This window comes from Schistocerca nitens, chromosome 9 (genome assembly GCF_023898315.1).
Source record: "Schistocerca nitens isolate TAMUIC-IGC-003100 chromosome 9, iqSchNite1.1, whole genome shotgun sequence".
Taxonomy (NCBI): Eukaryota; Metazoa; Arthropoda; class Insecta; order Orthoptera; family Acrididae; genus Schistocerca; species Schistocerca nitens.
Genome location: NC_064622.1, coordinates 205,537,371 through 205,563,691, shown reverse-complemented (window position 1 = coordinate 205,563,691; position 26,321 = coordinate 205,537,371). Strand labels below are relative to the sequence as shown.

At 38.6% G+C, this 26,321-nt stretch overlaps 1 protein-coding gene and 1 pseudogene across 1 annotated transcript in view; one reads left to right on the top strand and one right to left on the bottom strand.

The window, feature by feature from the left end:
• The first annotated feature begins 2,185 nt into the window (after positions 1-2,185).
• LOC126203124 (NADH-ubiquinone oxidoreductase 49 kDa subunit-like) overlaps positions 2,186-26,321 on the top strand; it is a 45,572-nt gene continuing 21,436 nt past the window's right edge. The window contains exons 1-6 of the mRNA XM_049937371.1: positions 2,186-2,343; positions 2,762-2,987; positions 19,172-19,373; positions 22,612-22,799; positions 23,062-23,225; positions 23,330-23,449. Of these exons, the coding sequence (XP_049793328.1) occupies positions 2,243-2,343; positions 2,762-2,987; positions 19,172-19,373; positions 22,612-22,799; positions 23,062-23,225; positions 23,330-23,449 (1,001 nt within the window). The 5' untranslated portion in view covers positions 2,186-2,242. The remainder of the gene's footprint in view (positions 2,344-2,761; positions 2,988-19,171; positions 19,374-22,611; positions 22,800-23,061; positions 23,226-23,329; positions 23,450-26,321) is intronic.
• Positions 13,067-13,185, bottom strand: LOC126204483 (5S ribosomal RNA; annotated as a pseudogene).

Genomic DNA, 26,321 nt, shown 5'->3' with positions numbered 1-26,321 from the left:
ACTGGCTTTTATTAAGGCCTGTCTACACACAACGATGATCTGTCTGCACAGATAAACACACAAAGGTCTGTGTGTGCAATAGATCTCTGCAGTTGTGATATGTTCACACGACACAAGTTCCTATCTACTGCTTGCTACCATATGTCAGTGTACAAAAGCAGTTTCAGTGGCAAATGACTACACCCTCGTAACCTCAAAATTTATTTTATTTATTCAGAAATTGAGGGCATTCTGTTATAGTCCATGTTCACAACTTGATTTGTAAAAGAAAAAAATTATAAGGAAAATTCGAGAGATCAGTAAAGTACTGTACCTCATTTCTGACAAGTTATAGAGAATATTTTTACAGTTTTAGACAGTATATTCTTAGAAATTGTATATGTGGCCAATGAACTATAATACACTTTGTTTCTGAGACAAGATTTTCAACTTCGTGCCTGCAGTTCACCAACTTACGCATCAGAATATAAAGCAACATTCAGAACTCTATACAGGGATTCATTGTATAGCAGTAATTGGAAAGTTTTACTTCTAGTATTGCGGTGGTGTATTCTACAGTTCACCTTTAAATCTCTAGTTATGAATGATGCATTATGGTCGGAAGTAAAACACATGTAATAATAACCATATTCCAGAAGGCACTGTTCCAAGATCTCTCATTATCGGTTCAACACAGCAGTCTGATTGCACTCTTCTGTAGAACAAAAAGGACCTACTTTTTTTTTGCTATTTTGTCACATAAGATTATGACGTAGGTCAGTACTAAGTGACTGTATGACAAGAATCCCCAGCACAACATCCAATAGATTTTCCTGCTTTGCAGTGAAGCCTGCAACGATTTCTTAAAAAGTGTTGTATCGTTTATCTGTTGGCTGTATGGTGCACCACTTGCAACTTTTCTGTCAAAGACTGAGAAGAAGCTGTCTTCTTACACTTATCGCTGTGTTCCCCGCTTTTCATTTAACACTCATATGTATGACTCATATACATTTGGATTCATTAGTAGAAGAACTCTCTAGAACACTGATATGTATCTGCCTTATTAAAATACACTATACAGACACAGATGACTAGACAAACAGCTAACTCAAACACGTTTGTATCCCAGATTTGCGGCGATCTCCTGTCCACCCTCTCCAACTTCTCTGCAAAGATGTGTTGTGAAAACACAGATTTGAGTAGTTTTGCTCAAACCTGAAAGTCCAATTTCCAGGTTTGCTCACAGCTTATGTTTGCACATATGTACCATTCACACGCAACGGTATGTCGACGCAGATGGTATGTACACAAACACTTGAGCAGACAGATCTGTGTGTGCGTGGGTGCTCATGTTTCAAGTTGCAGCTGGAACAAGAAACATTTAACTACCGAACTGAAAACTGCCATGAGCCCTGTCGATGCGTAACGACCTGTCTGAAAATATGTTTTCGCGCATCACATCTGTGCAGGCAGATCGTTGCCTGTGCATATGAGATATGTGCAGATATTTGATGTGTGCAAACCTGGGAGTTGGAGGTTTGAGCGAAATTTCTCAAATCTGTGGGTCCTAATTACATCTGCGCAAATATTTTGGAGCGCGTGGATAGGAGGTCGCTGCAAATCTGAGACAAGAACAAGTTTCAGTCAGCTGTTTGTTCCGTCAGGTGTTTCTCGTCTACGTGTGCATCAGATCAGTGCTGTGCACAGTGAATGTAAAAATGGCAGCTGCATGTCAGTGTTCTGGAAAGTTTATTGCAGAACAATCGAAATGTATAGGAGTCACAGAAGTCTGTGGAAAATTAAATGCACGGATACGGAGATGGATTTCTTTAACAGAGAAATCACGGCAGATAGAGAAACGGTACACAAGAAAAAAAAAATCTCTGCGGCATGGACACTCTTGGTTTAGAGGTAACTGTAGAATGCACTACCACAATACTCGAAGTAAAACTTTCCACCCATATTATGAGTCCCTGTCTAGAGTTCAGAACAAAATTTTTTATTCAGTTGCAAAAGATCAGACAGAGAATTGAAAATCTTGACTTAGAAACAAACTGAACTACAGCTCACTGACTGTGTATATAATTCCTAAGAATGCACTGAGTCTCAGACACGTCTGAAACGTAGAAAATATGTGTCTTGTGTACGTGCCATATTTACAGCACACATACTTGCGCAGGTATCTGCGCAGCGAGTCTTGCCTACCGAAGGTTTTTAATATTCGTGGAAGAAGTTTCTTTTCAGTGCTAGGCTTTGGGTAGTCATGGCTGGTGTTGTGGGCACTGTGTTGCGGAAGGGGGTTTTACATTTTAATGGTGGTGGAAAAGTGTTATTTCAAAATGGGGCACCTATTTATTTTGCTGGGTATGATTTGTCAATGAGAACGTTCTGACAATGTTGTTCAGTATGATACATGTGTTATTCAAAAATGTTTCTGCGCGCACTCTGTCTGCTGCGAATTCTGCAAAAACGGCCGTTTCTGTCAACAAACAGGGATTTCTCTATATAGTTTGTGCATGCTTATATTGTTTTCATGCTCTTGGTACGTTATTAATTGCAGCATCTGTTCAAGTTTTACAACGACCATCTTAACCTTTCCGATAATGTTACAAATCAGCGTTAAGTTGTTCAATCAGTCTTGTCCGTTTTACATCTGTTGGCAGCAGAAAGATGCCCTTGCAACAGCCGAAGGGGTTGTGTAGATTCTGTGTTAGATACAGTAGTGTTTATTAAATACAGTAACAGACGGAAAAATTAATTAATGTGCATCGATTTTATACAGCCAAAATAGGGGTGCAAAGAAATGGTTTCCTGATCCAGAATACATGAAGCAGTTTGAAGGACCAGTAATGTACCCAAATGAAATCACTGCAAAATGGAAAATGCCTCCATACAACAACAAACTTGCTCCAGTCGAGAAGACTGTGCAAAATATGACCCTCAACTTTGGACCACAGCATCCAGCGGCACACGGTGTACTACGACTTGTACTTGAGTTGGATGGAGAGGTTAGCAAGCTTTTTCCCTTGATTGTATATTTTAAATGCTCGCTAGCTGGTTTCAGTGTAGTATTCATACTATTGATAGAAATGGATTTAATTAATGAATACATGAAATAATGAAAGGATACTCAAATATTTTTTTAAGTTTTAATTTTTCCCAATATGTTTGATTTTCATTGTTATAGCACTCCTCACTCTTTCTCACTAAGAAAGAAAAGTTATGCTGTTACAGCATTACATTTCAGTTTTTCAAAATTCAATGTAATAATTTTCTCAACTGTTCCCAGGTTAATACTTTAGTGTCAAGAGTTTCAATGAAAAGCAGATGCAGAAGATAGTGATGCAGTCTGCTTGATGTATAGTGGCAGAATGATATGTAGTGAAACCATTGATGTAGGCTAGACCACAAGGTGACAGTATGGTTGCGAGTTGGTAAAGTAAATAAATTTTCATGACACACACACACACACACACACACACACACACACACACACACACATTATGTTTCTCAGTTATATTTATGGTATATCCCCAGTGGAAACCCCCTATTATCACACAGTTGTCTGATACATTCAAGTTATTTATACTTTTGAATGCAGTATTAAGAATATCTCCGCCCATAACCCCTATTCCCCCAGGAATCCCAATAGTTCGATTGTTGATATATAAATGGCTGTATAATCAGAACTCGTACAGAGGTTTTGGGTCAAGGGAAGCATCAGATTCTGCTCGTCTGCTTTGACCCGTGACCTAATGGTGGTACGGTTTGTGATATCACTATGATGTGATGTGTTGTGAATTTGTTATATTTGATTTTTTTGACGGTGCATATATAAATGTGTGTGGGGGGTGGGGAGGGTGTGTGTGCCTGTGGTGGCCAACCTAGATGGTATTGTGTTAGGTTTTTGTTGGTAAGTAATTATTGTTTTGGGTTTATTTTATAGTGATTGTGATGTTTTGTCTGTTATATATTTATGGTTGGTCGGTTGTGTTTTAATTCATGTATTGAATATGGAGAATTTGGGTTTTTGAGTTGTTGGGGTTGTGCTTCCAATTTTTGGAGCTGTAGGTGTTGGTATTTCTTTTTTATTGATAGCTGTGGTTGAGCTATATACACTAACGGTACATGATCAAAAGTTTGTGGACACCTGGCTGAAAATGAGTTAAGTTTGTGGCACCCTCACTCAGTAATGCCGGTATTCAATATGGTGTTGGCCCACACTTAGCCTTGATGACAGCTTCCACTCTCGCATATGTTCAATGCTCATATGCTCAATCAGGTGCTGGAAGGTTTCTTGGGGAATGGCAAGCCCATTCTTCATGAAGTGCTGCACTGAGGAGAGGTATTGATGTTGGTCAGTAAGAACTGGCACGAAGTTGGCATTCCAAAACATCAATGTAGGCCTGTACTCTGATAGAGCCTTGCAAAACAACAAAGGGTGCAATCCTCCTCTATGAAAAACACCATAACACATCGCCTCTGAAATTTACTGTTGGCACTACGCACGCTGGCAGATAACGTTCACTAGGCATTCACCATACCCACATCCTGCCATCGGATCGCCACATTGTGTACCGTGACTCGTCACTCCACACAACATTTTTCCACTGTTAAATTGTCCAATGTGTATGCTCCTTACACCAAGTGAGGTGTCGTTTGGCATTTACCAGCATGATGTGTGGCTTATGAGCAGCTGCTCGACCACGAAATCCAAGTTTTCTCACCTCCTGCCTAACTGTCATATTACTTGCAGTGGAGCCTGATGCAGTTGGGAATTCCTGTGTGATGGTCTGGATAGACGTCTGCCTATTACACATTACGGCCCTTTTCAGCTGTCGGCATCTCTGTCGGTAAACAGACAAGATCGGCCTGTATCCTTTTGTGCAGTACGTGTTCCTTCACATTTACACTTCACTATCACAAGAGAGAGAAAGGAAAGATAGAATACTTTGGCAAACTACGAAATGTGAAAAATAGCAATGAAGATGAAATAACTATTGTGGACAGACATGGATCTGGAAGAAGGAAAGATATTACAATGTTTGAAGTGGAACTAGCAGTTGGGAGAATGAAAACAGGAAAGGCAGCTGGGATAGATTAAGTAAGTTATGCTAAAAGCTACTGGACTTACTGGGCTACAGTGGTTATATAGATTGCTAAGATGCATAAGGATGTAGAAATGTGTGCCTGAAGAATGGGGAAAGGAAACAGTAATTCTGTTTTTAAATGAGGGAGACAGAAAAGTATGTAGTAACAATAGAGGGAGCACTCTTGCATCACAAGTAGTAAAAATCGTGGACAGGATACTGAAAAGAAGATTGACAGAAAGGAAAGCCAGTTGAAAGAGGAACATGGCTTTTGACATGGTAGAACGAAAGTGGACCCAACTTCAGTATGATACATGATGGAAAGTCAGGGAGTTTGTGGAAGATTGATGGTGACATCTCTTTACTTAGTGCAGGCATAAAATATTGTGCCCAAGGAAGGGTCTGGGGGACCTAGGAGAGAGAGGGAGGTGGAAAACTAACAATTGAAATTTTTCAAGCAATGTAGGAAAAGTTTCTGCTATGTCCAGATCAAAGTTGGAAGGAGGAGTATTACGAGGTTGAGACAAGGGAGTGTGGTATCACCATTATTGTTTGTTATGGTGATGGATAAAATTTTGAAAGAGGCCAAAGCAGCTCATAAAAGAAGAGAGATGAAGTAAACACTGTTTGCTGCTGATATTGTGTTGCAGAGACAAAACAGTAAGTATGTACAAGAACAATGACACAGTAAATAAAAAATTGAGAAGCATGGCCTGAAATGCAATGTGGGGGAAAAAAGTAAGACAGTGGAGGTAACCAGAGGAGGCAGAGAAGAGAAAGGACAAATTAGCAATAGAGGACAAGAAATTGAATTTGGAAAAAACTTAAATATTCAGGAAGTGAAATAATGTGGAGTAAAAGGTTGGAGGAAGAAATTAGCAATAGGGTACAAGAGAGCACTGCATTTTACCAGAGAGTGAAGAGCTTAGTCTGGGGAAGGGAGTCGCCAATGAAGTGTAGGGAAGTGACATGTAAAAGACGTATTTTAGACCCCTATTGACATATACATTGGAGACCTGCGTGAGTAGAATCCAAAACATTGAAATGAAATGAAAATCCGAAGAGTTGTGTTAGGGAAAATGAGGGGAGACAGAGTGAAAAATGAAGATGTTAGGAAGGAAATTGGAATAGAACAGTTGAGTGATGGAATTAAGAAGAGTAAGTTAAAATGGTTTAGAAATGTAAAGAGAATGGAAGATGAAAGAATATCAAAACAAATGATGGTGTCCAAATTTGAGGGCAAGTTTGATTGACTCAAGTAACATCAGTTTAAGAAGGCATCTGGGCTGGAACAAAACAGAAAAACATGAAGATCACTTAAGAAGGAATATGGACACGAACAAAACCGAAGAATGGTGGAAAGGGGGGGGGGTTAAGTGCCAAATGTGGCATAATGATGGATAAAATGGAACAAAGAGGATGGGGCTGTATTGAAGGCTTTTTACTAGACAAGAAACATTATTTTAATTCTGCTATCTTCATCTGCCCTTTCAGAGCAAGCTGGTTTTACTTGATTGATACTTCTAGAATTCATGTGAATTCTAGTTGTGTAATACATTGCTTGACAAATGCTAAGGAAAAGAGAATACGCATTTTTCGACAGGAATAATCACAGGTAATGGTACACTACATGAAACACACTACATATAATAGAGATGGAGTGGTTTATTTATAATGAAACATGGCACAAATTTCACCAGATGAGATAGCAGAGTAACAGATACAAGAAATTCACATTTGACTTAGGTCAGACCCTCAACATAAAGGTTGATAATAGGATTCATGGTAATGAATACGTGCTCCTTGGACACTGGTGCACATATTGCACCCATTACATAGGCTACTGAACTGTTAAAGGAGTTCTTGATGGACATTGTCTCACTCCTCTCTCCAGGCAAATTTTCAGTTTTTGCATTGAGCACAGACAGAGTGTTCGGTGGGAAACACATGCCAAGAGCATCCCAGGATACTCTAAATGGCTTAGAGCCAGGGAGTATGTGGCTGTTCCATACATCCAGTATCTTCTCTTTCCAGTGTATCCGACACTTCAAGGCCTCTGTGGCAGGGCATTGTCATCCACAAACAGTCAGGACCTTATGCACCCATAACCAGGTGGACATGATGCGGAATAATATCCCTTCTATATCACTGGGCCGTAATGGTGCCTTGCGCAAAGGTACGCTGTGGTGTTCGGCCATTGTAGATAATGCCAGCCCACACCAAAATGCCTAGACCATACTGTTGATACACATGAACATTCTGTTTTGTGTAACATGTTCCACTCTCTGTCCACACTAACTGGTGGCCAGAATCATTGCCAATGTTAACCGGGATTAATTGGAGAACATCATTCTGGACTACTGTTGCTGACCCCACCCAACATACTCCCTGCACCAATGAACTCTTTCTTGATGATGGCATGGTTATAGTGGGGTGCATTTAAGAGGCTCTTGAGTATGCAAACCAGCCTGATATAATCACTGTGAAAATGTTCTGGCAGAGATATTTATCAGTAGCAGTTGCAAGATCTGCAATGATCGGCCTAGGAGTGCGACGTCTGTTTCTTTTTGCCATTAGGGCTACTTACCGATCCTTTTACAATGTAGTGGGCTGTCTGTGACCAACAATATGCTTTTACATAAGATTTCCACCTTCATCATGCCTAATTGTGAGATGACACGTATGGACATGCCAATTTCTGTGCCACAATAGTGACACACTGACCAGCTTCAAGCTGTCCAACTGCTCAAATGATATGTTAGAAACATGTTGCCATACCACACGGAATGTCACACTAATGGTTCCACAACCAACTTCATCAGACTCCATTCTACATGAACTGCCGAATACATATAGTGTTCGTGCACAGGCTTCGCTGCAATTAACACGCCCCGCCCTCCACATTTGTTTCTGCTATGATTGGACAGTTGTTCCAGAGCAGTTGTGGGTTGTTCTGTAGCAGTTGTCGAACAACATAGTTGGAAAAAGTCGCTATACGCTACCACTACACATTTTCCATGGTTCTATAACAGATTGGTGAAAGTGATATACATGTGTTATTTCTTTGAAGCTATCCACTAAGCCTCCTTAAAAACTAGGGTGACTGTTTTAATGACACGAGAAACTAACTATCAGCAGTCTATGATAACTGCCACTAGATGAGGTGCTAGTTCTTCTGAGTATTCATTATAAAATCCAACAAATATCCAGTCTTGTGCTGTGACTTTCCTTGTGTCAACTGACTTTGCTCACTTATAGCATCTAAATGTACTTTTCCCAACATCCGTTATTTTTGCACTTGTGCGATGATTGAGAGGTGTGACATTAGTGAGCTTCTTTCCAGTAAGTTGTTTGGAAAACAAGTGTGTTTTGTCCAGCAATACCAGTGTGTGTACTGGAGCTTGCTCCTTCTTAAGGATAGATATTCTCCACTGACCACATAATATTACTCATAACATAAATGTAATGCACAGTGTAGATGGCATAATCCATATCACTTCAGGCAGGGGGGTTACTTTCACCATTTCAGATGTTATTAAATTTAGCATATGTCAAAATTCAGGAGTAAGAAAGAAACTTGTTTTTTTCTGTTTTCTCCAAAAAAATTCCTGCCCCGAGATACAGGCCTCCAAAGATGAAACTGTGAACACCATTTTGAAGATGCGAATTTCGGAAATTTTTTTTAAATGCTGTATCTCTGTAACAGTTCTAGATATTTTGTTAGAGTTTTTTTTTATTTGAAAGATAAATTGCATTATTTGAAAGATAAATTACTTTATGATTACAATGGTATCCTTCGTTTGGATATCTCTGTCAAAGTTCTTTTACTGTTGCGTTTTTAATTTTTTTATAATTTATAGACATTTTTTTCCTCAAAAATGTCAATCCAGAAAAGTTAATTTTTTTCTGTTGAATAGTACCATTAGTACCATATTCTCTGTAAAGGAGAGCTTCCACTTTTAAGCTGGACAGGTTTTATTTAAAAAAAAATTTTTTTAACTTTCAATGTCTTCACTGAAGATGTTTCTTCCTCATTTCTTTGTTACAATGTTTGTTTCTGTTGTCTTTGCAGTTATTTCTTACACTTTCTGTTGTCTTTGCAGTTATTTCTTACACTTTCTTCATTGCAATTACTTCTTTTCACTTTCATTGTTGCAGATATTTCTTACACTTTCTTGTAGTTTCTTGTCAGTTTCTCTGTCATGGTTCTTCATTGCAGGTTTCTGTATTGTAGTAGTTCAGTGCTAATTTGTTTACAGAAGCAGCTTCTAAGAAATCTGAGACCATCCAGTGAGTTCTGTGTTGACACAGTTGCAGTGTGTCCCATGGTGCAGATGATGCAGATTTTGCATCAGTAGAGGAAGAATTAAACACCCTGAATCAACTACAGAGGTAGGTGTTAGTCCTGTTAAGAAACCAATGTCAGTGAAGTCGAGTCATAAGCTCTGCGCATCAAGAAAGTGCAGAGAAATTACTAAAGCTATGGAGGAGTACACTATAGCAAAACTGGCCACACTCTTTTAAGTAGAAATTCCATTTTCAGAAGAAAATAAACCAAAGCACTCTTGCACCTCTTGCCAGGAATTTTTCACAAATATCAATTCAGCTGTTGAATATTGTGCATCCTACAGTGAAAAGGTGCAAGTTTTAACTATTATTCCAGAGACATTTTCAGAGAAAACAATTTTGAACCACATTCCATCAGTATCAAAGTACATGTAGACAAATAAAGAAATGTGAGGTTTGTAAAAGGAGTCTTTGGCAGATCAGATCCCTATTGTGGTCATCCTGTAGAAGCAGTTCAAATAGTGCAGTCATTTTAATGGTGGATAAATGGGACTGTTCTCGCCAGAGTGCCAACAAAAAAGACACTGTAACTGTAGCAGTTGAGAGTTAAGAGCAACTATACAACTTCACATACTGGAAGATAAAAATTTTATGCACTACGACCTAAGTGGTTAGTTCCACACCCACCTAGAGATGTCTGTTTATGTGTATACTGCATGAATTTTTAACTTTGTGTGCTAACTATGAAGAACTTAATGGAGCACGTGACATATGGCTCCTTGGTTGAGCGTGTGAAGTCATTAGTAGTCTGTGACATAAAACAAGAGACTTTTTTTGTTTCAAGAATGTGGTGACTGCCTGGGAAGGGAGGACTGTCTTTACAGACACTTGGCCTGGAAGACGTAACAGATAACTGTGTAGAAATTACATATGTGACATGGGAGGAAAATAAACTAATTTCGAAAACTGTTGCCTTTGACAGTTTCATTGATGAACTTGGTAAATGGTCAGTGAAGGCAGTAGCACACCAGCATCTGAAGAAATTGCGACACCACCACCACATTGCAGGAGTGAAAGGGTGTGTACGGACTGAAGAACTGTGTTTAGTATTTCGCTGTGATTTTGCTGGGAACTGATCTGTAATTCTCCCACAAGTAGGACAAGGGTATCATTGCAGTAATGACCAGGTTTAAGTTTTTACATGAGTGAAATGGTAAATGGTAAATGGTCAGTGAAGGCAGTAGCACACCAGCATCTGAAGAAATTGCGACACCACCACCACATTGCAGGAGTGAAAGGGTGTGTACGGACTGAAGAACTGTGTTTAGTATTTCGCTGTGATTTTGCTGGGAACTGATCTGTAATTCTCCCACTAGTAGGACAAGGGTATCATTGCAGTAATGACCAGGTTTAAGTTTTTACATGAGTGACATATTTTCAAAACAAGACCACAAGTGTTGCAGTTATAAGTGATGACACAGCACTTGCTTTGCTAGCAACGCGGAAAATTTTTCAACCAAACAGGGGCAGAGAAGATCATTATTATTTTTGATGGGTCTCCTAGTCATTTTAAAAATAAGTACCAGCTGTTTGAATTGAGTAAGTCGCTTGTGCCAAGTGGCTGGGTATATAGTGCTACTGGTCATGGGAAGGGGCCTTGTGATGGTGTAGGAGGCCTGCTAAGCACCATGCTACAAAATGTAATCTTTCCAGACCAAATACAGCTGTAATTCAGAATGCTGAGGATTTTACAAGAGGCGTGAAACCTTCATCCACAGCCCTCATTCTTTTGCCCAAAGAGGAAGTCAAAGCATTCCATGGGCAGAAAAAAGAAGAATGGTCCAAACAAACTACTCCTGTGAAAGGAATTCAGAAGACACATTTTTGGACACGGTGATGGGTGAACTCATATTGCACACATTTTAAAGAGCAAGAAAGAAGAAATTTTGTTCGTTTGGCCAACACTTCAGAAACAGAAGGATAATATTCAAATTCACACTCTGAGAAGGGGGATGCTCGTGGCGTTTGTGTGTGTGTGTGTGTGTGTGTGTGTGTGTGTGTGTGTGTATGACTGTGACAGGTGGATTTCAGAGATTATAGGCTCCAGTTATGAGTTAAATGAAATTGTAGTGAACTTAATGCTACCACCTGGACCAACTGCTGGATATAGGTTTCCAGCTGAAGGTCAGCAACAATGCCATCAGTGGTCACTTCCTGTTCACAATGTTTGAAGATTGTAAGTGCTCCAGTTCTTATTGGTTCAACAGGAAGGCATCACTCTATATCAGAGGAAGATACTGAAGCTGCGGAACACATTTATAGTTCATTGACGCTAATTTTGGTAAAAAACAGAGTGCACAGAAGTTGTATCAATTGAAATCTTTAAGTCTTTGGACCTTTCACATACATTTTGGAACTACTTAAAATGCTTGAAAAATGAGTCTCTTACGCATCATTATGTTAAATAAGGCTAAGTTTTGATTTTTAAGCGACTGTTATATGATAATGTGGTAACAAAACAGGTTTTATGTCCATCAAAAAAAATTCAATTGTTTATAAAACCTGTTCAGTCAAAAACTGGTACTAACAACAGAAAAAAATAAAAATTTTATGGATTGGCATTTTTGGAAAAAATTTTTTTTTCCATAAATTATAAAAAAAGTTCAGAACACTATAGTCAAAGAACTTTGACAGATAAGTCCAAATGGATAATTTCTTTGTAATCATAAAGCAGTTATCTTTCCAAAAAAAAAAAAAAAACCAACAAAATATCTAGAACTGTTTCAGTGATACAACATTTTAAATTTTTTTACAATATTTGCATCTTCAAAATGGTATGCACAGTGTCATCTTTGGAGGGTTGTATCTAGAGCAGAAATTTTTTTGGAGAAAACAAAAAAATACTTAGTCCTTCATTTTAACGTGCTAAATTCAATAACATCGAGACTATGAAGGTAAGATTTTTTTTCCTAGTCTGCCTGGATTGATATGGACTATGCCAGATGACTTCCTGTTTAGTGAAGTATATGTGAAATATTACAGGATTTAAGTTAACTTCTTAAGTCTGTGGAGATAATATGGAGAAAGGAGGAGTTGCCACATTTCTCAGACACTGTTTTAATTTAAAGAATGTTGATATTAATAAATTTTGATCAGAGCTGCGCTTAAAAGCAGCTTGGGCAACAGTAGTAGTATTTCGTAATAAGTTCTTAATAATAGTAAGTATGTACAGAACGCCTTCAAGAAACTTTGTCTTCATAAAAAATTTGGAAGCTCTGTTGTCAGTCTCACAGTAAAAAAGAAATAATGGTTGCTGGTGACTTAATGTGGATCTGTTAAAAAGCTCTTGTCAGTGAACAATTATTGCACTGTGATTCAATTTAATTCATACTGTGGACTTTGCATTAGGGTATGTGAATTCTCTGAGCATGTTATTGATAATATCATTGTAGACAAATCTGGGGTGGGGGGGGGGGGAAAGCATATCAAACAAAAAGCAACACCGTCCTTGAAGGCCCAACAGTACCGACTGGCTACCATGTCATCCTCAGCCCTTAGGCGTCACTGGATGCAGATATGGAGGGGCATGTGATCAGCACACCACTTTCCTGGCCATTGTCAGTTTTCGTGATCAGTGCTGCTACTGTTTCTCAGTCAAGTGGCTCCTCAATTGGCCTCAAAGGCTCTGAAAGGGCAAAGTGCACCCCGCTTGCCAACAGCACTTGACAGACCCAGACAGTGACCCATCCAAGTGCTAGCCAAGCCCGACAGTGCTTAACTTCGGTGATCTGATGGGAACCAGTGCTACCACTATGGCAAGGCCGTTGGCTAAAAAGTCATATCACAAAACCAGTGGTAATTGGGCTATGTGATTGAGACATGCAACATTTTATGTTAGATGTTGAAACTTGTCAGGATATAAAATCTATGCAAAATGAGTACAGGATGGTAATAAATCAGTCAAAAATTGAGAATATTAGGAGATTGCTCAGAGACATGAACTGGTTAGCTATTTAAGATTTTTCTGACTCAAATCAAAAATACAAAACATTAATAAAGTTACTTCCTCATTTTCCCTTAAAGGTAACTCAAATCAAACAAAGTCTAAAAGTAAATCATGGATTTCAAAAGGGATAAAGATATGTGGGACAAAAAGGTAACTGTATCTACTATCTAGGAACAGCTCTGATGTTAGCATTGTAATGCTTTACAAAGAATACTGCAAAATATTGAAGCAAGTGATCCAGAAATATAAGCAGCTGTATTATGAGAAAAAGATAATTACATCAGCAACAAAATAAAAACTATTAGATATAGTGAAGACAGACAGGTGGGGCCAGAAAGGAAGAGGAACAGACAACTCTAAAAATAAATGAGACATTGGTAGACAGCTTGGGGCTACCAGGTTCAGTTAACAGTACAATGGAATATCTGAGACCATCTCTACAAATAACTTTAGTAAAATGTAAATGACGTTCACTTTTCCCTAAGAAGTTACAACCATAATAAAAGTATTATAGTGGCTGTGGTATCATATAAACAAAGTTAATCAAAGAGTGTTCATATGAGTTGAGTTCTGTCTTAAGTTATACAGCAGAACATTTCCAAACTGGCTAAAATATGTTGAAGTTAAGCCTCCTAACAAAAGGGGGATAAAGAGATAGTGTCAAACTATTGACCAATTCCATTTTGGCCAGATTTTTCAAAAATATTTAAAAATGTTGCATTCAATCATCTTAAGTTACTGCAAATAATATACTGTCCAAGTCACAGTTAGGGTTCATTTAGGGATTTGATATACAGAAGGTTATGTACACAGTCAGTGAGAATGTACTTAATTCAATAGATAACAAATTAGAGGCTGCTGGCGTTTTGTGTGATCTGTTAAAAGTCTGTGACTTTGTGAATCACAGCATTATCCTAAGTGAATTAGATTACTATGGTGTCACTGGCAGTGCTGTGAAGTGGTTTGAGTCTTACCTAACAGGAAACAAAGGGTATCATTGTGAAATACCTGTGGAGTAAGCAATCAGTCTTCATCTGATTGGGAATTACGTGTGGTGTTGCTCAAGGTTCCATCTTGAGTCCATTGCTTTCTCTTGTGTACATTAATGACCTCTCATCTGTTATATTGCCACAGGCTAAGTGTGTTTTGTTTGCAGATGATACAAACATTGCAGTAAGTAACAAGTTGAGACAGATTTAGAAATGGCAGCTAATCAAATTTTCATTGACATTAATGAATGGTTTAACGCTAACTCATTGTCATTAAACTTTGAAAAGACCAACTATACACTGTTCAGAAGCTGTAAGAGATTTCCTTCCATCATGTGTATAACATATGAAGACATGCAGATAGAAGGGGTTGACAGTGTTAAGTTTCTTGGATTACAACTCAATAATTAATAAAGTTGGGAAGGACATAACACAAAATTACCGAAGTCAGTATTTGCAATGTGAATTATGTCAGACGAAGGAGATATAAATATAAAAAACCTTGCATACTTTGCTTGCTTTTGTTTTATTATGTCATAAAGGATAATATCCTGGAATAACTCCTCAAACGAAGCAAAAGTTTTTAGAGTGGAGAAATGTTAAATAAGATTAATTTGTGGTGTACATCTAGGAACCCGTTCAAGCAGCTGGGTATTCTAATCACTGCTTCTCAGAATTTGTCGCAAATAATATGCTTGTTGAAACTTCCTTGCAGGTAGCTATTGGTTGGAAACAAACATATTTCCAGAATTTTCACTCTGTAACGGAGTGTGTGCTGATATGAAACTTCCTGGCAGATTAAAACATGGGACCCCTGCTTTTCGTGGGCAGGTGCTCTACCAACTGAGCTACCCAAGCACGATTCACACTCCATCCCCACAGCTTTAATTCCTCCAGTACCTCTCACGGGGCGTGAGTTGCACTTTGGTAGATCAGTTGGTAGAGTACTTGCCGGCAAAAGACAAGGATCCCGAGTTTGAGTCTTGGCCTGGCACACAGTTTTAATCTGGCAGGAAGTTTCATATCAGCGTACACTCTGCTGCAGAGTGACAATCTCATTCTGGAAACATCCTCCAGGCTGTGGCAAAGCCATATCCCTGCAATATCCTTTCTTCCAGGAGTGCAAGTTTCGCAGGAGAGCTTCTGTGAAGTTTGGAAGGTAGGAGACGGGGTATTGGCAGAATTAAAGCTGTGAGGACAGGGTGTGAGTCTGCTTGGATAGGTCGGTTGGTAGAGCACTTGCCTGTAAAAGGCAAGGGTTGCGAGTTTGTCTCGGCCCGGTACACAGTTTTAATCTGCGAGGAAGTTTCATACCAGTTCATGCTCCATTGCCGAGTGAAAAATCTCGTTCTGGAAATATGTTTGTTTCCCACCAATAGCTAGTACAGGTTTATAATTATTGAATTATATGAAAAAATTCATAAAGTAGTTACAAAATATGGTGTGCACATGCTTTTCAACATGTAAACATCACTACAGTTACTCAGATTTTGTTTATGACATGTTGGGTATGCCGCCCATTATTGGCTGTGATGTGGCGCAGATGAATAGTCAAATTCTGCATGACCTGCTGAAGTATTGGAACATTGATGCTGTCGATGACCTCCTGAATGGCTGTTTCCAGTTCAGCAATGGTTTTGGGCTTGTTGCTGCACACCTTGTCTTTATTATTGCCGCCACAAAATGCAGTCGCATGAGTCCAGATCCAGAGAATATGGCAGCCAATCGAGACCCATGCCAGGGGCCTCTGGGTACCCGTGGTCCCCAAAGTGCTCCTCCAGGGCATCAGACACTCTCCTGCTTCAGTGGGGTCGAGCTCTGTCTTTATAAGCCACATCTTGTCGAAATCAGGGACACATTGGGTAACGGGGATGAAATCATCTTCCAGAACCTTACCATGCCATCAAGGAATATTGCACCGATTATTCTGTGACTGGACATTGCACACTTCACAGTCACCCGTTTAGGGTGAAGAGACTCCTTGATTGCGAAATGCGGAATCTCAGTCCCCCAATTGCACCAGTTTTGCTTATTGACAGACCCATCCAAATGAAAATTGGCTTCGTCACTAAACCAAACCATACTAATTCCCATCATGACCCATGGCCTACCGTAGGTGTGATATCCAACCCTGCCCTTCTTCAGACTGGCAGGTAGTGGCTCAGCTGGTTCAATTTCTGCGTGGTAGAGGTAGCATTCCTGGGCTTTTGTGATTGTTGTGGGCACCCACTTTGTATGCTGGCTGAATGTTCACACACAAACTGTGGTGCCCATGGGGAAATGATGGCTTGATAATCCTCATTCATGATACTGTGACTGGAGGAGGTGGAGGTAAGTCCACAATTGTCTGTCATGTAAGAGTTCGCCTGGTTCCATCCCAGAGATCGATATTGCTCCTTTAGTACTTAAAAATGCGAATTTTCCATTGCCGGATTTACTAAAGTTCAAATATTATTCACCGAATCACTATTTTATGTCTTACGAGACTTTTGAGAGGAATAAGAATTCTGAACACTGCTTATGTGACCATTTTTCTCAAAGTAGAAGCAAATTTTGTTATTGCTTAGGACACCGAAAGCATGGGTGCTGTACAAAATATTTGGTACAGGCTGTACAAAATATTTGTTACAAGGAGGTAGTGAAACTTTTAGTATGTAACATTAAACGATAACAAGAATCCAAAATAAAGCCTGAGGAAGATTTGGAATCTCAAGAACACTGTTGAGAAGTTGTTAGTTTATTTTGATCCACAAGGGAGCCCTTGCATGAGACTGGTTAATTAAGTATTCTGTTCCTAATTATAACCCTCTTTCTTACTGGCTGGACCAGTTGTTTGTCCTTTGTAGCTGTGCACTATCTGGAAACTGTGGAGTGTGTTTGCCAGTGCCTTTCAGTATCGTGTACAAATTCAAAAGTTGTCACAATTATGAGAATTTTACCTATAGACGGATCCAAAAACCTTAATTTCTGAGTGCTCCCTTCTTTGCCAGGTGTGTGGTGGATAACAAAGTCCCTGATTAGGGAATCAGCAAGTGAATGCTTGAATTGTTCATTGAGACAAACTGTAAAAGCAGTTCAGTCCTTCAAGATATGATGCACAGTGAGGGTATGACTTAGATTGCATTTTCTGATGATAGTAGTATTCTGATCTGAAAACATGGTAAGCATTTTCTGATTGATGTTCAAAAACCACTTAACCAATCCTGGAGAATGGCAGGCTATCGAGATTATCAAAATGCTTAGTTTCCTAAGAAGAGACTGCTTCCAAGACAACAAACGAAAAAATAGTAGATTTCTGAAGATCATGATCATGTAACTTGAAAGTGGCGAAATTATGCTGTAGTTGACAAAGGTACATTTTCCAGTCATTAGTGCTGTCTTGAAATAGCACAAATGGTGTAACCACAGGTGTTTCTGAGGATATAGCTGACAATACTAATAACTGTTGATGTTGCACGAGATTTTATTGATAGTGTCACTCCTCGTGAGATGCGAACTGTTGTTACAGCAAGGTATTTGTTGTTATTGGTAGACCATCTCTTGATGGTCTCACTACTCTTGAAACTTCAGAAATTTTAGAGTTGTTGCATCGATTTTTTTAGCACTGTGGGTTCGTATAGTCTCATCACCACTATAGGAACATGGTAAACGTAGCATTTATTAAACATGACACACAATAACAATTTACACAAGATAAGTCTCATGCGAAGTTCCATAGATGGTGTGATGTGGCGTTCCTTATTGTTGGAATCACTAATAACTTGCAGGCAACTAGTGCTACATCATTCATTTTTTATAGAGGTAAATATGACCCTTTCAGAGATTATTCCTTTTTCCAGGCCCTAAGTGATGTCATTCGCAGCGAACAGTAGTTGAAGATGTTAATGTTTTATTTGTTTCAGTATTTTCCGAAGTTAATGCCCCTTGTACTCAAGCATCAATGAAGTTTCTCCTGTGTCCAACATTTAGTTTCCAATTTTGTGTCGCCCACATGTAATTTTTTTCTGTACATTTTTGTTGAGCTTTTTACATTTCTAAACAATTTTTCTGTTTGATGTGTATTATTCTGTTAACTTTCAATATTTTTGTCACTTACCTTGTTCTACCTTTTTCAAATAATGGTAATTTTTCTGCAGTTTTTACTACCCCTCTATAAAGGCCATGCAATTCGTTGAAGGGTCATGATGTCTTTTCTTACATCTTCTTTTCTTACATGTATAATACCCAATCCAAAACGCGCTCTCATCTGGCCATTGTCTCTCATTGATTCCTAAAATATCGCTCTACATCCTTTCTATTTTCCTTTGTATGTTCTAGTTTCTCTCTACTCAGTTTTAGCAGCAAACATTCCAGGTGTCCCACCCTAATTAGCATTCACATTTGTCTGATAGTTCCTCGACAGTACCTCTCAAGTAGTCACTGATTTTAAATTTGAATTGGGAGGGGGGAGGGGGGGCTATTTCACCCACAATGAAACTATCAGCAGCTGGACAAAGTAGTTTTTTTTATGGGTGTCTTTCAGTTACCCCCACTTTTCCTGGCTTGTGATGGACTGAACCCAAGCCTGGCCTCCGAAGAGAGTTCAGATACCTGACGTCCTTTTGATTCATATGTGGGATCCAGTTATATTTCAAAACTACTCTGGGATTCATATACTGTAGAAATATTGGGCATATTTCATTTAATTAAAAAATCATTGTATGTACTGAGAGATGCTGTAATGAGGTGGTAGTTTCATGCTTTATAGTGGAGATATGCCTTAGTGCCCAGGTGTGTTAGAACAGCAGAGTGGTAATAGTACTTAATTATTTTTGTTTCAGACTGTGGTTAGAGCAGATCCTCACATTGGCTTGCTGCATCGTGGTACAGAGAAGTTGATTGAATACAAGACTTACACCCAGGCTTTACCATACTTCGATCGTTTGGATTATGTTTCAATGATGTGCAATGAACAGTGTTATTCTCTGGCAGTAGAGAAGTTGTTGAACATTGATGTACCAAAGAGGGCAAAGTACATAAGAGGTTTGTAAGTGCGGCATCAAATTTTATTTGGATGTATTGAATGATAGTTCAGTTTAGAGATTATTGCGGGTTCCAAAAATGACACCAAATTAAAAATGATGATGGGTATTATGAGTTACACAATATCGTACAAATTTTATGGTGTTGTGAATGTATTGGTTTAATGTATAACTTATCAGTCTGTGTTAATGTGGACACAGTGTGACTGTGACACCAATGCATGCATTCGCACTCATTTGCTGCTGTCTCCCGATGCTGCAACATGACTGGGGCGATTAATGATCTTGGTTGACATAGGTAGTGGGAGTAAGAAGCAATAGGATGATACATATGACTTTCTGTCCTCCTCCTGCACCCAGTACCCAGACTCATATGTGATATCTCTATGAAAGACTGATGTGCAATACCTCTCCCATCCACCCACTACCAACTTCTAGTCTGGATCCACTAGCTCTTCCTACCCTACAAAAGGCAGAGCCACCTGTGAGATTCACATCACTGGGGTCAATGAAGTCTGCAAAGTACTCAAGTTTGAACTGCAGGTTAGTCATGAAGATGTTAATCAATAAAATTGTCCCTGCAACCACTTCGGTGTTCTATTTTGACATTACAGTGGATAAACTACCAATCCAAATGAATGGCCACCACCAAATAAACCACCCAGTAGTGGAGCTTCGTAGACCTCCAGCTGGGCGGCTTCCACACTGGCATTTCCCCCACCCCTCCGTGCCTACTATTCTGCATACCAAATGGCAGCAGGAGAAAACACAAAAAAATTAGGGAAATGTGCAAGCTTATGGGGCCAGTGGCTCCTCTTCCTAGTGGAAAGGTTCAGGGAGAGGAAGAGAGAGGTATGAAGGAAAAGAATAGGTGAGATTTAGAAAATGGGGAGAGTTACTGAACAGTTGCCCAGAACACTGGGTTGGTGGAGACTCGCCAGATGGGATAAGAAGGAAAGATTGACTGTTGGGGCTGGTACCAGATGAGATTTGAAAACCTGCAAGCTTAAATGTGGAGGTTAAAGTGTACACCTTGTGCCTACATTCATTCATCCTAACTGATAACTAGGTGATAGTCATACCAAAGTAAAAGATCGAACAGTGTTTACATGACAGCTGGTATGTAACGTGTTGTTTCATAGGTGGCTCTTGCTTTGGTAGCATATGTGTTGCCAGTTACAGGAGAGGAAGAGAGAATTTTTTCAAATCAAGGCACAGGTAATGAGAAAAATGCATTTTGTCATCAGCAGCCTACCTTCCAACTAATGTATTGCACTACTCATTGAAAACTGTGACAGAAATAACCAGGAAACATTTTAACCTCTTGTTACTCATTGCTATCCTGGTCTTGAATGTATGGTTCCACTGCTTCGACAAGGCTATTACTTTCTAAAATCATACCCTGAAATGAAACCCATTCTGACCCCCCTGGTCTCCTCAGTATCCTGGTCAGACCCTGTGCTCCTTCTGCACCCATTTCCCTACCCTTTGTCTACTACCCCTGTGACTATCCCTGTTGTAAGGCTTGGCCTGTGCCACCCTCCCACCACTACTTATACAAGCTCTGTAATTGGCAAAACATATACCATTCAAGGTAGGGTAACATGTTAAATGAAATGTCACACATCTTGTACCAGCTATTGGTAAACACTGATCAGCTTCTACATTGGTATCAATACCATCAAATTATCTGGTAGGATGAATGGGCATAGACAGAGGATGTGCAATGGCTACACACAATATCCTGTTCCAAAGCATACTCTGTAACATGACAGTCATGACTGTAGTGCCTATTTCACCACACATGCCATTTGGATTCTTCACCCTGACACCAGTTTCTCAGAACTCTGCAGGTGGGAACTGGTGTTACAGCATATCCTTGGTTTTCGCCACCCACTTGGCCTTAATTTACATATTTATATGGTCTGAGCATAGCTTTCAGTAACTTCTTTTCTTCAATTGCTTTTAGTTTTCTACATCTTTCATTTTCTGGCCTGCCTGTTTTTCCCCACCCCCACCTCTACCACACACAATGCAAAGTGCTTAGCTTGCCACTATTATTAACTCTTGCACAATATTTTGTCTTACTTATTACCCAATCTTCCACCTTTAAGCTCTTAGGTTGTCAAATCTCATCTGGGGCTGTGCACAACGATGAGTCTTTCCTTTTTAATCCCATTGCAGCAAGTTGCTCCTGAACCAGTGTTCTGGTTGTCTTTTCTGTAACTCTCCGCATTCGTTAAACCTGACCAATCATTTCCCTTCATTCCTCTTCTTTCCTCTTGAATCCTTCAGCCAGTAAAAGGAGCCACTGGCTCCAAAAGTTTGCTCATATCCTAAAATTTTTGTTTTCCCTACCACCACTTGCTGAGTAGATATTTTACCTATCCAATTATATTTTCAAAAATTATTTTCATTGATATATTAACCCTTAATTGAGTGGAATTACACAGTTCACAAGCTCTGATGCTTGTAAGAACTACAGTGCAGTGCAGCAGCATCACTTCATTTGTTTTCTGGTAAACAAATGTGTTCTGTTAGTGTACCTGATGATATCATACTCAGATTAGTCGCATACTGTACTGGAAACGACTTCTTGCAGATCAGTGGGTTCAGTAACTGAGAGCTGTTACAGTTTTCAGTAACTGAGAGCTGTTACAGTTTAGTCATGACAGACTGTATCAGTGTTCACATTAATCCTCTTCAATAACATTGTGTAGGCACCACAGATTCACCCTCTACCTTAACTTACACATCAAGTGTTCCCAAGCAGAATGATCTCACTCACTCATAACCAGAAATGCCTATGCCTGTTAACTCATGCTGGTAAAATTTTAAATAAAATTACAATTCATATTTACAAAGTAATTTAACAATTGTATGAATTTGTTTTGAATAATATCAGTGTGAATTAAAATATTTATGTAGATTTCCAAGTATTTTACCTTTCTTTTGCTAATTCCTGACATTATACTGAGAGAAGTGTCCATTTGTGTTTTTAAATTAATGTAATGGTAGATAATTTCCTGTGGAATACTTAGTTCTGGCTCTCAGACTTTGTTGTTTAATCTCTCATTCTATCCCAGTTGCTTCTCCCTCATTCCTTAAGTGTCATATGTTTCCAAAAGGAACATTTTGTGATAACAAAATCTTAAGACTTTCCAGCAAGCAAATATACTAATAAAACATAAATACTGTAATAAGCTTGAATTTGTTGTTGTTCTGCTGTTTTTTTCCAGTTCTTTTTGCTGAAATAACTCGTTTGTTGAACCATATTATGGCTGTTGGTACACATGCATTGGATGTTGGTGCCCTCACACCTTTCTTCTGGCTGTTTGAGGAGAGAGAAAAGATGATGGAATTCTATGAAAGAGTATCAGGAGCACGAATGCATGCTGCATATGTTCGGCCTGGTGGTGTCAGTCAGGTGAGTTACAGTTTTAATGTACAGTGGAAATAGACTAACTTTCCTCTTTTCATCTTTAAATTTCTACGTCTGCTACAGGATTGATACATTGTGAGACAGCTTAGTAGCAGAAAAATGTATAATTTGAACTGTGTTGTAATACAGGATTCACTTTGTGTTCTCTTCACAAGGTAGCTTACTTGATTGAACACTAGATATAAAAAATTTCATTGTTGCATTATGAACTGCTTACATTGACACAATTTGATTCATAATATTCTAGGATATGCCACTAGGTCTCCTAGATGACATATACGAATTTGCAAGCAAGTTTTCAGAACGTCTGGATGAAGTTGAAGATGTCCTTACAACTAATAGAATATGGGTTCAGAGGACAAGAGACATTGGAATAGTATCAGCTGAAGATGCTCTTAACTATGGATTCAGGTATTTTCTGATGTTGAACATATTTCAATACTTTTCAATAGTACTTTGAACTTATTAGTGAAAATTTAACAAAAATATATATATTTATTCATGTAATTTTTCAGTGGAGTCATGCTGCGTGGTTCTGGCATCAAGTGGGACTTGCGCAAAGCACAACCGTACGATGGTTACGAAGAATTCGAATTTGATGTTCCCATAGGAACTAAGGGCGATTGTTATGACAGGTAATGTAGTTAATATTTATTTATATTCGCATATTATAACTAATTTTGAATAGTATCTTACAGTCTGTTCCACATATTTAGTGTGTCATGAGAACTTCTTATTAATTTATAATCTCTTAAGTAAAGTAACTCATTTTATTGTACTGATTATGTTTAGTAAAACTTAAACACACAGTACAATATCTGAATAATAATCCCCCCTATATATTCTATGGACATGTAATTTCATTTGATTGCTTGTTTGGCATAATTTGTGGCATATTTCATGTTGTGATATTGTTAAACATGTTTGTGACAGGGGAACTGAAATACAGTGAAATCCTGATTTTACACTTTCAAGGAACTTTTAAAAAAGTTGTAAAATCTGGCAGAATGTAAAATGTGAGAAATAACTTCTTAAATGGTAAAAGTTACTTGTGGGATTTCCCCTTGGATTTTCATAGTTTATGTATGATATGTGTACATAATAGGAATAAAAATAGTCATCAGGGACTCGTTTATTAGACAGTAAGGTATCTGAATTATGTAGTACATTTAACTCTTGACATAACTGGAACTAGCAACTGACTGGGAAGTAGTAACATTTGACTTGATTTCATTCAGCATAATTGATGTTTTCGGAAAGCCTGCAGTTATGTCATTCATTATTTAAATAATGAAACACTGCATCAGTTATCCCCATATTTTTTCAAGCTTAGCATGACATATTTTGAGAATTTATTCTCATTGTCAAGTGTAAAAGTATTTTGTGCGACATTTGCGTATATGATGAGCAGCATCTCTTCCACCGTAGTCCTCTTTTTTGAGGTTATGAGGTACTGTGCCTCCTGCATTATGCAGAAAACCGCATACATGAAGAACATCGCTCAAAGTGTTTATTTGTGAAATATAATAAAAAAATTCTTACATAATATTTGCACTTCACGATGGCAATAAATTCTCGAAACATTTCTTGCTAAGCACAAAAAAGTGACTGATGCATTGTTTTATTATTTAAACAAGAAGCATTTGAGCAACACAAAGAGAGCACAGTGATGCCAACTAGCATTACAATTGGCCAAACAATGAAACATTCAAAATATGCATTGAGTTGTCCTAACAATCAAATATCTCTGCAAATGCAGTTGTAAAATGGTTGTGATTGGTCATTATACCTTAATTCGAACAAACCTAGTTACTTCCATCAGCCACTGCACTGAGTAGACAGCGGCAGGATGTAAAGCACAAATTGTTTCAACTTTTACTGATTCAGGTTTGTTGAGTAGAGCACCATGTGTTGAGTAGAGCACCCTGTCATCAAGAAACATAAGCGCATGATGTTTGTAAACAGTACTTGAAGGCCAGTACTGTGCTAGCATAATTTTATCTCAGTTGTGTCAGTTTTTTCTCCACGAACATGGTTGCATAATGCGTAAATCGCGGGGAAATTATAAATATGTTAACACAAAATTAGGTGCAAATTAACATAGGAAACTTGACAGGAGCAATGAATAAAATGTCATAAACAGCGGGAAAACATTAATTCTGGAAACATAAGTGAGTTTACACTGTACCTTTAAGAATCAAACAGCTGATGTTCGTGCTTCTAATGAGAAGGAAAAAAAAGAAAAGTAGAATTCATCTCGTGTATATGGCTGTTGTCTGGACAGGCAGGAATATGGGAAGTCCCTGGTGGGAAATAACTGATATAAGGACAACAAGTGGTGAAAGGACTGAATGTACAGTGGTGATATCAGCCTGCTGAATCTTCAAAACTGTTGAGTCTTTTGTTTTAATAATAAAAACACACACACACACACCCCCACCTCTCTCTCTCTCTCTCTCTCTCTCTCTCTGTGTGTGTGTGTTTACTAGTTAGGATTGGAGAATGCTAACTCCAACATACAGGAATAGGGGAGATGATAAACACATTGAGGGATAAGAAAAGAAAGGGCTGTAAGTAAGTGATAGAAATGAACGCAGAAAAGAAGAAAAATAATATAGAATAAGTAGTGCAGTAAAATAAAAGGTATACCATGCTTATCTGACAAAAATTAAGAGCCCTCTTCTCCTGTGTTAGTCATTCAAAATAAGAGTTTTCCTACATTCACATACCATATGGTAAATTGTAGCAATTGATAATGAGTTAAATCATGCATGTGACTTTAAAGTAGATGGAAGTAAGTTTGTTTCAGTTCATACGGCCAATAAAACACCAACTTAAGGTTAGTGGTCATTATATCTAGAATAAAATAACTTTGTTATTGACAAACTGAAGTAAGGGAAAGGGGGGGGGGGGGCAGGATTGCCAACTAGTACACAGAATTCCATGTGCTTATGTGAAAAATAATTGTGTACCCACTACAGAGTGAAATAAGACATGTACATGCAGACAGTTGCCATTGCCGTCATCATTCGTGGGGGGAGGGGGGGGGGGGGAGATTAGTGGTGATGGCAGTGGGAGCAGCCTTTTTTTCCGTTGTACTGAGTGCATTGTTATTGTAATTACACATTTAAAGGTGTATAACTCACATCTCACGTTACACCAGTCTTCACTTTCACACGGTGGATGTCACAAAGTAACTGAGTTGCCACTCACCCGTATAGCGGAGATGCTGAGTTACAGATAGGCACAACAAAAAGACTGTCACAAATAAAGCTTTTGGTCAGTGAGGGCTTCGTTAACATTGTTACATTCCATCCTGGATTATCCATTGTTTGAAAGTAACAAAGTTCCTAGTCAACCAGAGAAGACAACTGAATTTTTCCCCCATAATGAATCACTTTTACTGCTATTTGCATGCTCTCTTAAACAGCCATTAGAGTTGAATAAAATAATCATTTACTTAATTTCTTCTTGTACACTGAAAATGACTTGCTACTCTAGTGGGGT